General features: G+C 37.9%; 1 protein-coding gene across 4 annotated transcripts in view; it reads right to left on the bottom strand.

The window, feature by feature from the left end:
• pex5lb (peroxisomal biogenesis factor 5-like b) overlaps positions 1–15,861 on the bottom strand; it is a 61,138-nt gene that overhangs the window by 13,585 nt on the left and 31,692 nt on the right. For 2 of the 4 annotated variants that reach the window (XM_079614266.1, XM_079614264.1), the window contains 3 exons: positions 13,694–13,784; positions 4,547–4,633; positions 8–127 (listed from right to left, as the gene is read on the bottom strand). In XM_079614266.1, the coding sequence (XP_079470392.1) occupies positions 8–127; positions 4,547–4,633; positions 13,694–13,784 (298 nt within the window). The remainder of the gene's footprint in view (positions 1–7; positions 128–4,546; positions 4,634–13,693; positions 13,785–15,861) is intronic. The other 2 variants (XM_079614267.1, XM_079614265.1) reach the window with 1 other exon arrangement.

A 15,861-nucleotide genomic window follows, 5' to 3' on the forward strand; every position in this document is an offset into this window, starting at 1 on the left:
AGAATACCTTTTCAGTGGATGAAACATTGGGTGGAATCGGGCCTTCACTGTCAGCGTCCTCCAACCAGTTCCTCCGTGCCAGCTCCTCCCACTCGGCCTGCATTTTATCCCAGAACTCAGTGTCTGACTGTGGGAGACAGTTACACATCCCTTTAGGACACAGCCAATAGTGGAATATCATACAAAACAAGACCCTGTACAGCATTACAGAGAGATGTTGTTTGGCATCCATAAAATGCTTTTTAACAGTAGTTGTTTTTGTCCCAGCAGGGAATATAAAGGATAGACTTCATAGCATTTGAATTGCTCTGTGTTTTTAATTAGTCCACATAGGACCAGCCAGGCACACAATCGTGCTCCAGTTTTATGAGGACATATGGTTTTTGGTTACAAAAAGCTGCACTGTAATTTTAAGCATCAAGGCCAAAAGGTCAACATGCTATATTCATCTTTATGGATTCACCATCCAAAAGCGCATTTTCCATTTGGAAGCGCGTTTGCGATTGGATTACCAGAAGACCTCTCAGCTTTCATACAGTATCTAATTCTTATCAATCTGTGAGGTCAGCAGAAGTGGTGCACAATGTATAGATATGTGTACATCAGATCAGGTATGATCATTTTAAAGCAGATTCCAGTTAGTCTATTATTGACTGCAGAGGAAAATATTATTGTAAATTACTTTCTTAGACTGTGTATGTGTATATATTATATATATAGAGAGAGAAAATGAAGATGAAGATCTACATTTAGTTTCTTAACAACAATGAACAGGCAGGAACATGTCAGGAGAATGATAAACATAACAGCTTTACACACAATACGTATAATTTGCAATAAAAAAAATCTGTATTATACATTTTTAAGGCCAGACAAGTAATTTGTTGAGGTCAATTTGTAAATAAACACTACACGCCTGCGCACATATATATATTCAAACGCACATACCTATAGACTAAACACGTAATACGGATGCGCACGCAGGCCGGGTTTTCACAGGTTCGTGTTTTTGAGGTTTGCGCAGAGATAACTTTTTTTAATTTTTTTATTCAGGCCTTGCACCTTGGAACCTATTTCAAGGTTTGCGTTCTCAAGCCACCAGACACTGTTGTTGTGCGAATGAGCGGGCCGGAGCGCGTTAAGGGTTTTCTGTTAGAACGGTGTCGTGTTAGCGGCCCTTAAGTTAATAACTAATGATCTTGACTAGACTAAAGACAATACCAAACAAAGGACTGATCGAAATAAGGGCTTATAAATACACACAGGTAAAACTAAACAAGACACAGGTGAAAACGATTAGTAACCATAGCAACTAACTTGAAATGAGAAAAAGGAAAACATGAACTACAACACAGAGGAAGACAGGAACATACAAACTAAAAGTCCAAGGAACAGAAACCAATGACATTGAAATACAATTTGAAATGACAGTTTTAGAACAGGAACACGTCAGGAGACAGGAATAAATAAGTAATGTATTCCTGTGATGGAATATCTATAAGCACCCTCAAACAAAAACAAGAACCCCCATAGTTGAAACTGTAAAAATATAATATTGGCATAACAGATTTAGCAAATGCTCCAGTTTGTGCTATGGAGAATGTCAAACTTTCTATTTATGATGTGTTTTTGCCGCGTTGAGTCATTGTAGCAAATCACATACATGTCTGTTGATCTCTTGAATGTAATGGCCAATCAGAGATCTTTAAGTTAGTCAGAACATAGATATTATGTACATATAAGAGATTCAATGAGCAATATAGACAGCTTCATTGATTATAACAGAACTTTGTGAGATCGGGATGATCGGTTTTGGAAACCATGAAACATTTATTTATTTATTTTCATATATTATTATCTGGATTCTCTGATGAATAGAAAGTTCAAAAGAACAGCTTCTATTTGAAATAAGATTTTTTTTGCAACAACGTCTTTACTGTCTCTCTCTCTCTCTCTCTCTCTCTCTCTCTCTCTCTCTCTCTCTCTCTCTCTCTCTCTCTCTCTCTGTGTTCTTATCCTTTTGAGACACCACACCTTTTATTACATAACATCATTTAGCAAAACGTGGGTTATATCCGCAGCTACTGTACTATTCCTGTATATACAGTATGTGATCAGCATATTCCGAATATACAAACCACATCATTAGTTTCCTTATTCTCTACTGGAAGCACTGAAGAAGCTGGAACGCAAAGTATTGGACCATCATGAGATTATTATAATGTTCCAAATTACTCCAAAAATTTTCTTTCCTCTATTGCTGGCTGTCAGTAGCACACAGCACTAAGAATTACTTTCGTTTGAACTTGCACAGATACAGTATGGAATATTCAATTACATTCATAATTCAGAATACAGAATTCTGGCATATGCCACATGTTCTATTCAGATTTCTAAAATCGTGAAAATCAGTTTAATCAGTTAACGGATTGACATGTTATCACATATACATATTCGGAAATTATCAAAATCTGAATAATATTGGAATATTCTTGTGCATGTGAAGACAGTCACTGTCACAGTCTTAGCCCATTAATGTTTCACCAAATGCTTCTTGATCATGACAAAGGTAAAATCAGCATCACCTCCAAGAATGAGGATTCACACCCTATTCAACTCTATTCACACACATGACACTGATCTAAAAGACGTGTTTCTATCTGTGCATTTGTGCATAGTTAGCAAGTGTGTGTTCCGTCAAGCATTCTTTGTTCGCTTACTATGGCTCCCTTAACAGTACAGCTTGAATAACCCAGTTCTTAGCACAACTAACTGAGTGTATTGGTTTTTTTATGTTTCTTGGCAGCTCAAATTAATCTCGCAACAGACAAACAATTGCTTAGGCTTCAACTGTCGTCCTAGAGTTGATTCACTGAGTGTTTGCATTAAGGGGAAATGAGGGGAGAGTGTTCCATCTACGATGAAGGCACGTGCTGGCCGGGACAATTAATCACAGACAATCCCGCAAGCCGCACACGATCACGTACAACAGACAGTCACGTACGCATTCATTTTTTTTCCATTTGCATGATTGATACACTGGGATAAATCATATAAATAAGTGGCCCAATAGAATATGGATGATCAATCTTTTCCTAGATTGTCTGCGTTTTCTTTCTCAGCTCTGTCGTCGTGATGAAGAGGCCATGGAGATGCAACACCGCGAGGGATCTCTAGAGTCATTCATCTGCACTCAAATAATCACCCACTGGCACAGACAACCTGTGCTTTAGCTTTGCAATTAAAAGGGTTTCATCCCTGCTTCAGTTTCAAAATATGCACCAGCTTTTGTAGCAGTTAAGCAAGAACTATGAGTCCTTGATAAAGGATAAGGAAAATCTTTTTGAAAATATCATTTAAAATGTGCAAGTTCTTAGAAATGTTGCATTTGTGTTGGTTTGACGTTTGATTTCGAAAAAAGGTTCAACAATTTTTAAGACAAGTTTAAATATAGACTCTAAAAATGTCACGTGCATTGTGTAACGAAAAGGGTGTATGTACACATCTTAATTATTATTTAAAAAAAAGTTTTCCTTTATTTGAGATCATTTCCTGTTTTATGCTTTGTGCATGTTTCTACATGTTGGTTACCTCACAACATGCAAAACGGGACTTTGATTTTGAAGATTTTTGCATATTGTTGGAGATATCGCCCTGTGGGAACACTCTGACATAAAAAATATAACTGAAAGTTTTTGTTTTGTTTTTATTAATACTTATTGTTTATTGCTTTTGTAAAGAACAGAGGAACAACATACACAAAGTTGCCATACATTACATATAATCCTTCAGTCAGTTCACCAGTACATTACATCATTATACACTCAAATAGGAAATAATTAGAAATAATAATTAATTATAATACCAAACTACTTAATAAGATATTTCCTAATAAGGGATTTAATTCTTATAATGAGCCTTTTTTTTCTTCAAAACATTTTAATATTGAAAAAGGCACTTCAACTGTAGATATAATATAACAATATGAATGGTTTGATAAAAATATGCTTCACAACAGAAATATTATTCTAATATTTACCCTATTTTATAGCTGATGCATTAGAGAGTGTGCAACAAAAGGTACAGTAGTTTCATGCAAGGGAAGTACAGAAAACTTCAGACAGTTTGCATCAGGATATTGACTGGATGTTTGTGTCACTGTTAAATATAGCTACTTTACTGAGCACATCACTTTAAAATGGATGTCTTATGAATATTACTGCCCAATAAGCATCTCTGAATTGGAGACTAGAGAGGTAAGAGCTGACATAATCACAAAGCAGAGATGTCATTTGTTGATGCTGCACTCTTCAGCTAAAAATACACCAATTATGCAGTCTTAACTTACAGGGTGAGACTGACCTTACAGAATGCAAGAAACTGCAATTCCCAGGTGGCCAGATACACTGTGAATAAGCCCTGCGGTATGAAGATTACTGTGGCAGCAGAGAAGACTTTTTCCAAACTTTTTAGAATAAATACATAGCCGTGTTTTTCTTGTGTGACCGTGTGAGTGTGTGTGTGTGTTGTAGGGACTTGGTCTCACCTCCACAGCAGCCTTGGCTCGCACAAACTCCTCCTCTAATGAGTGTTGTCTCCCCAGTAAAGTGCCGCCCAGCTGGGGCCTCTGCCGCTGCGCACACAGATGGTCATACACACATATGCAGACAAGGTCAACAAGCAGTCACTGACTAACACCGTTTTGTCCTCAGATCATGCTGAATAAGCAACCTTAAAGTTATGGCCAATATTAATTTTTTAGTATACAGTGGCCTCAAAAAGTATTTGGAGACTTAAGCCACACTAAAATATATATGGGATGATAAACTATCAAACCAAGAGGCATCTGCAAACGAATGATGCTAGACCTTCTCAGAACGAATATGTCTAAAACTAACAAAACCGGCATATTGGGAATTAAATTGAACCATCTGGATTCAATGTGATGTTTAGTGGCTGTATGTGAAGACAGTTCCTCTTTATGTTGACACAGGTGTGCTAGTAACTTTTAGCACCCCCCAAACAAGATATCATGCTCAGGGGGTTATGTTTTTAATAAATAACAAATTCTCCAATATTAAAATAAATTAGTAAAATAATAAAATGGTAATTCAAAATGCCAACATTTACAACTATAATATTATCTACCCATACTACTATGCAGTGTTGGGTAAAGATACTTTTAAAAGGTAATGCATTACACTTTTGTTACCTATTACTTTTTATAGAAAGTAATGCTTTACGTTACTTTTGTGTTACTTTTTAACCTGGGCTAGGCTTGCTACTGTGGTGTTATTATTATGTGTTTGAGATGGGCTTCTTCGTGGGGATAATTCGTCATTAACTTAGTGGGCCGCCAACACGACACCGTTCCAATAACGCAAACCATGAAATAGTCAAATAAACCATGAAATAATCTGAGACTAATATTAGCGTAGACGCCATCCTTCTTATGATGTACCAAGTACTTCAGGGTTTGCAGCCTAACATTGAGTTATAGAAGTCTATAATGTGTCATGTGTATGCTAGGTCAAAGAGATGTGTTTTTAATCTAGCTTTGAACTGACAGAGTGTGTCTGCTTCCCGGACAATGGTAGGAAGATTGTTCCAAAGTTTTGGTGCTAAATAGGAAAAGGATCTACCGCCAGCAGTCGATTTTGATATTGTAGGTATTATCAGAGACAATTTATATAAGATACATGCCACTTCCTCAATCCTCAATACAACTATATAAGGAAAACCCGTAACGGCAAAGATGGCGGTTGTATGCACATGTCCCGCCCCTCCCGCTGGAAAGCCAATCATCTGCTTTTAACGGTCAAGCCGGGAAACATTTAAGCCTATCGTCTGGTTTCACTGACGCATGCGCACAGTTGAGGTAAATTAAGTTGGTGTCGTGAACCCTTGCGCGTGCGTAGTAAAAGTATAACCTGTGGCGAAAAAGGCGTTTTAAACCTTATTTTGGGGCAAAGTCATCAAACTTTTTAAGCGATTTTTATCATGTTTTACTGCTGTTTCTATACATGGAGTTTTATGTCCCAGTGACCAGTAAAAAATTGCAGTTCTGACTCTCTGCACAATCATTTAGATAGGAGCCTGGTCTTGTTAGTCCGAAATAGCTGCCCAGAGGCGTAGCCAAGATGGTGGCCGAGTGGCACGACTTGCCTAAAAGGACTTTGGTATTATCAACTGGCCGGAATTTTGAGATCGCAATAGACGTGACAATGGGCCTGATCTCTTTTGTTTAATAACTCGACATGGCGTCAGAAGAAAAGTGAGAATAGACGCGTAAAGGAGAAGAGGGGCGAGACAGAGAGAGCAGAAAAAAGTCGGCGGTAGTTGATCGATCAGCATGAGCGAGGGCGACGCGGGTCCCTCGGTGGCGCAGAAACAACTCCAGTTCGGTCTAAGCGTGCCTCCGAGCGCCACCTTCACAATTCAGCCTCCATAGCCGTTCAATTTCACAAAACCTCAAGAGTGGGAGAAATGGATTCTTCATGTTTATGCCTGCGAGATTAGCCAGCTCGCAGGCTAATCAGGTGAACACATTAATATACTGCATGGGAGACGAGGCAGACGATGTGTTAAGAGGTCAGCCTTTATCTGAGGCGCAGCGGCATGAGTACGCAACGGTTAAAGAGACACACAAGTTTTTTGTGCCAAAAAGCAAGATTCAATCAAAGAGTGCAGCAGTGAATCAGTTGATAATTTAAAGGATAATTCCGGTATTTAACACCTTGAGTCTATATTGTAGTTTGTTTTGGATGAACAAGAGTGGTGGACAACATTTTTTTGACAATGGTTCCTCTCTCGAGTTTTTGACTATAATAGAATTGGCCATGGACCCATTTAACATTGGAGTCAATGGGCATGTCCGAAAATGTCATTTAAACAGCCAATAATGTTCGTTTACAAAACTGTTAAACTCACCGAGTGGTTAGTGGTGTTCGTTGATGATTATAAACAATATATCGTCGCAATATATGATTCCAATCCGTTTATTTTGCTATAGTGGAACTATTTTTTCAGACACTTCACAACTGTGTAACTTCCGCTCAATATTTGAATCTGAAGCGTTAGCACACTCCCGACCACTTGATGGCGATAACCGATGTTTATGTCTTGCGGGACACTCACGGTCACAGTCGAGTTCAACTTCATATTGCACTGGTCAGTGGTCACGTCTTTCAATATTTTCAAGGTTTTGTTTGTTTATTTCGCTTACTCTCCCGGAGCACAGTTGCTCTGCTCGCTAGCCTTATGAGAAACGGAAGCGAGCAAAAAGACTACATCGACCAAATGTAAACAGCCGGTTTACCAATACGTTTCCGGTAGCGCATTTATATTAACGAGCACTCAGTCCCTCAACAGAATTCAATGGGATTTTACAAAATGACGAATAAAACACGACAGAAACTGTATTTCGCAACACTTTTTGTTTCTGGAACATCAACTAACATCACTAATCACTCGGTGAGTTGCACAGTTTTGAAAACTAATGTTAGAGGTTGTTTTAATGACATTTTCGGACATGCCTATTGACTCCAATGTTAAATGGGTCCATGGCCAATTCTTTTATAGTCAAAAACTCGAGAGAGGAACCATTGTCAAAAAAATGTTGTCCACCACTCTTGTTCATCCAAAACAAACTACAATAATAGACTCAAGGTGTTAAATACCGGAATTATCCTTTAATTACAGCCCTGTATGCTCTTGCAGAAAACTGTAACTATGGTGTCCTTCATGATGAATTGCTTAAAGATAGACTTGTAGTACACTATCTGAGAGGATGCAGCTGGACAGAGATCTCACTCTTGAGAAAGCTATTAATATGGCACGAGCACGACAGTCAGAAGTCATTAAAAAACAGCAGACTGACTTAAGATGTGAGACAAGAAGTGTAGCTGAAATTGATGCGGTGGCAGCAAAAGCCAACAAAAAAACTGCAAAACCGAGCCCATCAAGATTCAAAACCAGCGGCTTTTCCAATCGTGCATCAACCCCATCTCTGAACAAAAATGATAAAAGGCCCTGTCAAAGATGTGGAAAAACACCTTGTCATGGAAAATGGCAATGCCCAGCCAAAGATGTTTCATGCCACACGTGGGGAAAAAGGGCACTACAGCAAGATGTGTATATCTGCCAAAACAGTGCACGCTATTGAAGCAGAAGAGTGCAATGAGTCATCAGAACCCTGGTTTTTAGGCACAGGAGAGGTGGGCCAGAATGCTTGGGCTGTAGAGCTGTTCATTAGACACCATAAAGTAAAATTTTAAATCGACACAGGTGCTGACGTTACAGTCATTCCAGAGTCTACATTCAGAGAGATAACAAAATTGACATTTACACTGGAAAATGCAGACATGCCTCTACTGGGGCCAGATGGGTCTTCACTTTCTGTAATTGGAATGTCCCATGAGTCACTTAGAAAAGGTGAGCTAACTGTGCAAGAGAACATTGATGTGGTTAAAGATCTTCACACAGCACTTTTAGGTCGGCCAGCAATTGTAAAAATACAATATGTATCAAGAAACGAGTCAATCCAACCAAGGTTTTAATGCCCTCTGATTTTCCAGCCAGACCATGGCTTATAAGCTGGGTGCAGACTTGTTTCCAGTGCAGGGAGGCACTTATCTACTGGTGGTGGACTATTTTTCCAAATTTGTGGAGATTGCCAAACTAACCCCTGCATGATCTGATGATGTTATAGTGCACTTAAAGTCTGAATGTTTTCACGGCATGGAATTCCTGAGATTGTTTTCTCGGATAATGGACCTCAATTTTCCAGCCAGATGTTTGCAAAAATCTGCAGCTGACTATGGCTTCAGTCATTTCACCAGCAGCCCGAGATTTGCTAAAAGCAATGGAGAAGCTGAGCCTCATGTTCAGTCTGTAAAGGACCCCTTGGCTTTCAGAACAACACCACTGGAAAATGGCTACACCATCAGAAGGAAAATACATCATCTTGTCCCTATGGCAAACACCAAACCATGCGCTGAAATGGTCCCAAAAACTGTTGAACCAACAGAGGAGGGGCGGAACACACATCAAAACTCCTATGTTATACAAAACACAGAGACTGGTCTTATAGGTCAGATGAGAACTAATACAAGGAGTTAAAAGAGAACAAAAAACAACAACAAAAAAGAACTGGTTCAGCTTGGTTTAAGTTCAAAATTAATTTAGAAGGCTAATGAATGGTCTTGTTATTATTGGCTTACTGTTTTAAGTATTGTTAGAAGGGGAGATGTGATCTCTTTTGTTTAATAACTCGACAGCTATTTTGTTTTTTAATGACAAAAGTTATATTTTTGGCAAATGCAAAGGCCTTTGTACACCAAAAGTGAAATGAATAAGTTTCAGGCTAAAGGAAATGTAAATGCAAGCCTGTACAGTAGAGGGCGCAGCTCAAATCTTTCAGCGGTTCTGCCATTCTGGATTGCAGAAGAACAGGATAAAGGAGAAGGAAGTTTAATACTCTTCCTTTAGCAATACAAACAAAAAAGTTTAAAGGGGTGGTAAAATGCCCTTTTCACAAGATGTAAAATAAGTCTCTGATGTCCCCAGAGTGTGTGTGTGAAGTTTTAGCTCAAAATACCCGACAGATATTTTTATATAGCATGTTAAAGTTGTCACTTTTTGAGAGTGAGCAAAAACACACAGTTTTGTGTCTGTTCCTTTAAATGCAAATGAGCTGCTGCTCCCGGCACAGGGGGCGGAGCTACAAGAGCTTGTGTCCTATTACCTCACACACACACACACACACACTGAAAATTTCAAAGACTTTTAGCCTTTTATGTTCAAACCAGAGTCAGACAATGATGGAGAGCTTTGAGAAGAAGTGACAACATGTAGAAGCAACAGGACATTTCTGAATGGTTAGTTGATGAATTTATGAAGCTTATGTGTAGTTATCTTCTAGTCTTGATTAGCATAGGGGGCGGGGTTTATGTAAATTCTAGGGTTGGTGATGTCACTAACCCGGGAGGAATGTCGTGTAGTTCATACCAGCCGTTTGTTGTAGTCCTAAAAAAACGATTTCTTTAAAAGCAAATATCTCCCTTTGCTTTGAACTTTGAGTGTTGTAACTTTGCAGATGTTGTTTTTGATCAAACAGCAACATTACACACTAACTAAAGTTAGAAAAGTGAAATCATAATCAACCACCCCTTTAACACAAATGTGATGATTATCTAAAGTAATATTTGCTGATTATATGGTTGAATTGGATCATCGAAGGACAGCAGTAAACACATTGGTTAATAAAGTGAGATTTTAACATAAAGTATATTTATGTTATATAATATGTAATTATTGTTGTTTTGCATTAAATTCTGAATTTGAATTTCACTGTTTTAATTCATTTTGAGGAATACTGAATCTGTTTTTGTGCAAGTGAGATGAGTAAGTGCATGCTTGCATGTAGTCTAGAACTAAATCATGTATAATTTACAAAGTTTATGAGGAACACGTTCAAATTGACTTACCAATCATCAAGATATGAGGCCTATAAATATACATAGCCGACTCACCTATGTTCCTCGACAGTTTTCTGAATCCCACCACCACCCCGTCTCCTCACACTCGCCTGATTACTATCCTAACCAGAGATAAGGGGGGATACTCTGGGTTTAGGCAAAAATGTAGAGCTCGGTCATCACTCTAAATACACATACCTTTTATTTATCTGATTATTTGTAAGTGTGAACTCGTGAAAATACCCATCATGTTTACACAGCGCACACAACACTCTGCACTTACTCCAGATTTCTCCCAACATGGGCACAGGAGAGCTATCAGTCAATAAATTGGAAAACAAAGTAACTTGCATTATGTATGTGTTGCCACCAACAGTGCTACTATTTACTAAGTGCTACTAAATACAAACTTTGACGTTTGTGTTTGTTTGATTAAGACGAGACACGGTAGGCAAAAACATCGTTTTTTTTTCCACTGGTCAATTTTGAGATTTTGGGCTATTTGTCTTCAATAACATGTCTTCTTTCAGACTTGTGGTGAAAAAAAGTCCAAAATACACATTTAGGTCTTTATTTTACTACACTTTGTCTATTTGCGTCTGTAGATTTCTCCGAAATTCAACAAAAGTTAGCGCTCTGAATCAACGCGCTGCTCCGCGATCTCTCTCTGCTTCCTTTAATCTCACACATCGCTGGAAAGCTCTCTCTCTTCTGTACAATGCTGTCGGATCCAAATATGGTAATTTCCTTTTAATCAGTAACCAATCGTGAAAGTAAAATGGGCATTTAACCCTAAAAGCGAAATCTCATTGGCTGATGTCAATTTCTGACAACGTGATTGGTTCAGATGCATCACGTGACGCGCTCTGACATTTAGATGTGTGTTTTTGACTGTTTTTCTGTTCAGTTGAAGGCCATAAATGCTGTGTTTATAAGTTTTGATGTGATGTAGGTGGTTTGTATTGTTGTTGCTAATGATTTGATAAGATATTGTGTCAGTAAATAGTTGTTTCCACTAAAAAAGTATGATTTTTTACATTACAAATCTTTAAATGCCTTTTTCTCAAAATGACTTTTCTCTCATACTCCAAGTCCGAAATCTCCTCTTCAGTAGCACCTATACACACCAAACTTTCCAGTCTTACTAAATATATTATTCCTAGCCTGATTTATATAACATTTTATTCCAAAAAACATGGCGAAAATAATTTTTTTAAGGCTATTGACAGTATATTCTGATTTACAGGATAACAAAAGTAGATATCCATAAATCCCTCTGTAATTATTTTCCCATCTAATATGTGAACACAATGAAAAAATCATTTTTAACCTGGCTTTATCCAATTCTGAGATTTCGTTTTTTAAAATATAGGCAAATTAGCGCATATTTAATTAGATAATGCATAATTTGCATATTTAAACATTAAATTACAGAAAACTTGTAATAAATTTTTTTCTCATCTTAATGTAGGTAATCACCTGGGAAAGTTTCATGGTGATATCTGCTTGTTAAAAATATTACCCTATTCACCTGTAGTGTCTCGCCTTAAGGCCACTTTTTGGATTTGAGACGTTTATATAATCTATTGGTCTTATGTTTTTGGCCAAGGTCAGAGATGACCGTTAAAGCTGCAGTTCGTAACTATGTTATGTTCATTCCCTAATTTACCGACGTGCGTCTGTGGAGGGAAAAGTCCGCTGTGCGTTGGCTGCAAAATAGGAATGATACATGCGTCGGCATTTGCGCTGGATGTAAAGGCCTTTTTATGCTTCTGCGTCGAATCGACGGCGTACCCCCGCAGACCCTTCTGTGTCGACGCGAACCCCTCTCCGCACCCTCCGCCGTAGCTCGACGTGCACCTCCAAAAAATTGTAACTACGCGTGGAGGCGACGCAGACCACAAGGGCTGTGATACCGCCCCCCTAGCGTTCTCGCGGTGAAATGCACCGCGATGCAACACAACCCGACGCAGAACCATAAAACGGCCACGACGCCGTAGGAGTAACGGCGTAGCTACGGCGTGGAGTTGACGCAGAAGCATAAAACAGGCTTAAGATAGGGCCCTGCATGCGTCCTGCGGGAGAACATTGTAGCCGGATCTACTTCTCTCTGTTTATGTCTATGATGAGTCACGCAGGTACTGGGATACTCCTCAGTGATACGACCCGAACCGGTCTAAAATAGTCCCAATATAAACACTTATTATAGGTGTAAGGTAGTGATTCAGGATAAGACAAAAACACGATTCGGAAAATTGATTCATGATGTACTCGCATATTATATACATTTTTGACATTTTGACCACAAAAAAAGTTACGGACTACAGCTTTAAGCAGCGAAACATTTACATACAAAGACAAAACTTCTTTGTACGCGCTTGCAATTCCGCGCTGCTGCGTTCGCATGTATATGATGTACGTTATATCTTTCAATGTCATACTTCCGATGTGAACACGCTCATTTTGTTGGTTTGTTTGAGCATTTGTTGTAGCTTTGCAACGGAAGTGAATCCATCAATCGAAACTAACTTTAGCTGGACAATAACTTTATTCTAGAGCTGCTGTAAAGCCAAAACAACCTCTGTTACTGTAATTTCCTATTATCAATGTAAATCTGCTTTGAAACTATCTATATTGTGAAAAAGCCCTATTTAAATGAAGGTGACTTGACTTGACATTTGTTAACATGGGCAACGAAAAAGGACGCCCAGCTGATGCTTATGGTGAGAAACAGTTGTTATGTTAGACAAGCAGATAGTGTCCAAATACTCGGCCTTCATTTTGAACGGTGTATCTATTGTTAAATCATGTAGAGCCTAACAAATATTTTTTTGTGAAATGTTTTCCTTGAAAAGTGTGCTTGTGCTGCATTTCATTAAGATTGTGTTATCTAATGCAGTGCCATTTAGTCATTTTAGCAATAAAATACTTTCTGGGGCCACTGTATATTATTCCTGTACTCAGTATACAGAAGTCCTTCAATAGTTGTAGGCAATATAAAGGTTTAGTATAGAGTATAGCTATTGAATCCTTACTAATATCTAAGAAATAAACAGAGCCTGTCTTACACAAAGAGTCCTCAGAAGGCCTCAGTGAGAAGGGTTTGTACCATTTTAAGTGCACATTTTCTGAGTGTGAGTGTGAGAGGGGATGGTGATCAATACTGAATGCTGCTGTAGTCTTTTACATGAGATCAAAGTATCATTAGTGTGTACCTGAGGGGCCGGCCCGGGGTCTGACTCCGTGCTCATGCTGAGCTCCAGGGCGCCATGCCTGTTAGAGAAATCTGTTTTAAAGTCTGCAGACCTGAAAAGGACAAAATGCAGAGAATAATGATATTATTGCGTGCATTAATAACAATAATGCACAGAGGCAACTCAATTTAAACTATCTAAATTGGTTTATATATCCATGATAAATGATGATACTATTAAAAATGCATTTTATTGATTTATCTTTTATAACGAATGGATGTATTTACCCCCTAAACTCCTAAACTCAGGGTGTCAACAATATGAGTCCATTTGAGGGAAAAAATAATAAAATATGTAATATTCACATTCATTTATAATGCTGGTATGATGTTTTCAAAAACATTTCATATATAATGCAGCATTCACACAGTGAATGATACAGCTGTCCAAACTTCAACTATGTTAATGATCTTTTTAAAATGCCTCATTAAATCTAATTTAATATCAGGTTTATGTTCCGTTCTGTTGTCTTTTATTTTGACAGTCTGTTCTGTTTCCTTTAGTTTCTGTTTCCCCGCTCGGTTTAGGCACAACATTTGAATTTGAATTTGACTTCACAACCGTTAAAAAAGTATGTTGTATATATAATATGAATATGTGTAGCACGAATGAAATTCGGACGCTACATCCACCATGTTGATGACTTACTAGAGCTGGACGATATGACCTAAAATCTACATTTTAATTGAACAATTTACCCCGATTATGATTAATGAACAAAAAATGTTTTGCAGTCAAACTTCACTGACAAGGTTTGTACTGTGAATATGCTCAACTATTAAATGTAGGATTTATTTTTTCTAATGATAGAGTGCATTTCTTATCTTTGTGATTTTAAAATAATTGAAGGAAACCAGTTTTGATGTCGGCTTGAGAAAGCCTGAACCTTGACCGGGGAATCGAACTCGGATCAGCTTTCATACAGATTTCTGCTCTTTGTAAATCAGATACAGATAAATGAGCACAATACCAGCACATTTATTTGAATGCATTAATGAGAGAGTGATTGCGTGTGCGAATTAGTCATACCGCCTCTCTGTTAATGCTGAAGCTGTGGGCTGTAGTTACTTCAAAAGTAGAAAAATCTATGCTATAACTGTTGAGTTCCTAAGCTACTTTAGAGATAAATCACAGGACAGCGTTGACAACGAGTTTCTGCACTCCTTAACGTTTCTCCGTGCGCACGATCTTCTTCACGTCTGTCTGTATGAGTGTTTGTGTGCCATAATGTATCAGCGCAGTAGTTCAATGTAATGATACACATCTGATGGTCTAAAATCGCTTGAATGTTCAAACTTAAAATTAGGGCTGTCAAAAGATTAATCGCATCCAAAATAAAAGTTTGTGTTTACATAATATATGTGTGTATACTGTGTATAATTATTTATATATATAAAAACACACAATCATGTATATATTTAAGAAAAATTGGTTATATTTATATATAAAATATTTATATATAATATAAATTATATAAATGTATATACAGTATATAAATGCAATTATTCCTTAAATATATACATGAATGTGTGTGTATTTATACATAATAATTATACACAGTATACACACATATATTATGTAAACACAAACTTTTATTTTGGATGTGATTAATCACGATTAATCTTTTGACAGCCCTACTTAAAATACATGCAATTGACAAACTTTCATGAGGACGCAAGCGAAAGTGATCTCGCCTCTGGGCTTGTGCGCTGTCTGTGTGTGTGTAGCAGCGCATAAGAACGGCGGTTAAATTACCTGTACAATAATTGCCTAAAGTTAATAATTGTAAACATATTGTTTGAATAAACAAAGATAACAGCTCCTGAATCTTTCATTGTGCTTGCAAACTGCACTTGATGTGCGAGCTACTGTCTGTGTGCGTGTTACAATCAACATATTCGTTTAAAACGGCGTCAAATGGCATTTATAAAACGAAAAAAAAAAACGACATGGGAAAATCACGTTGGTTAGAGGTTCTGAATTTCGGTTTCGATTACATTTCGATTAATCGTCCAGCCCTATGAACTACCCGCTTCACTGCCATGCAAAAATCCTCTCCCGTGGCCTCATGGGATAGTAAACTGTCCATTGAATGTGTACTCCAGAATCTCGCTGGAAGTATTCGTCCA

Source organism: Phoxinus phoxinus, assembly GCF_949152265.1.
Source record: "Phoxinus phoxinus genome assembly, chromosome: 5".
Classification (NCBI taxonomy): Eukaryota; Metazoa; Chordata; class Actinopteri; order Cypriniformes; family Leuciscidae; genus Phoxinus; species Phoxinus phoxinus.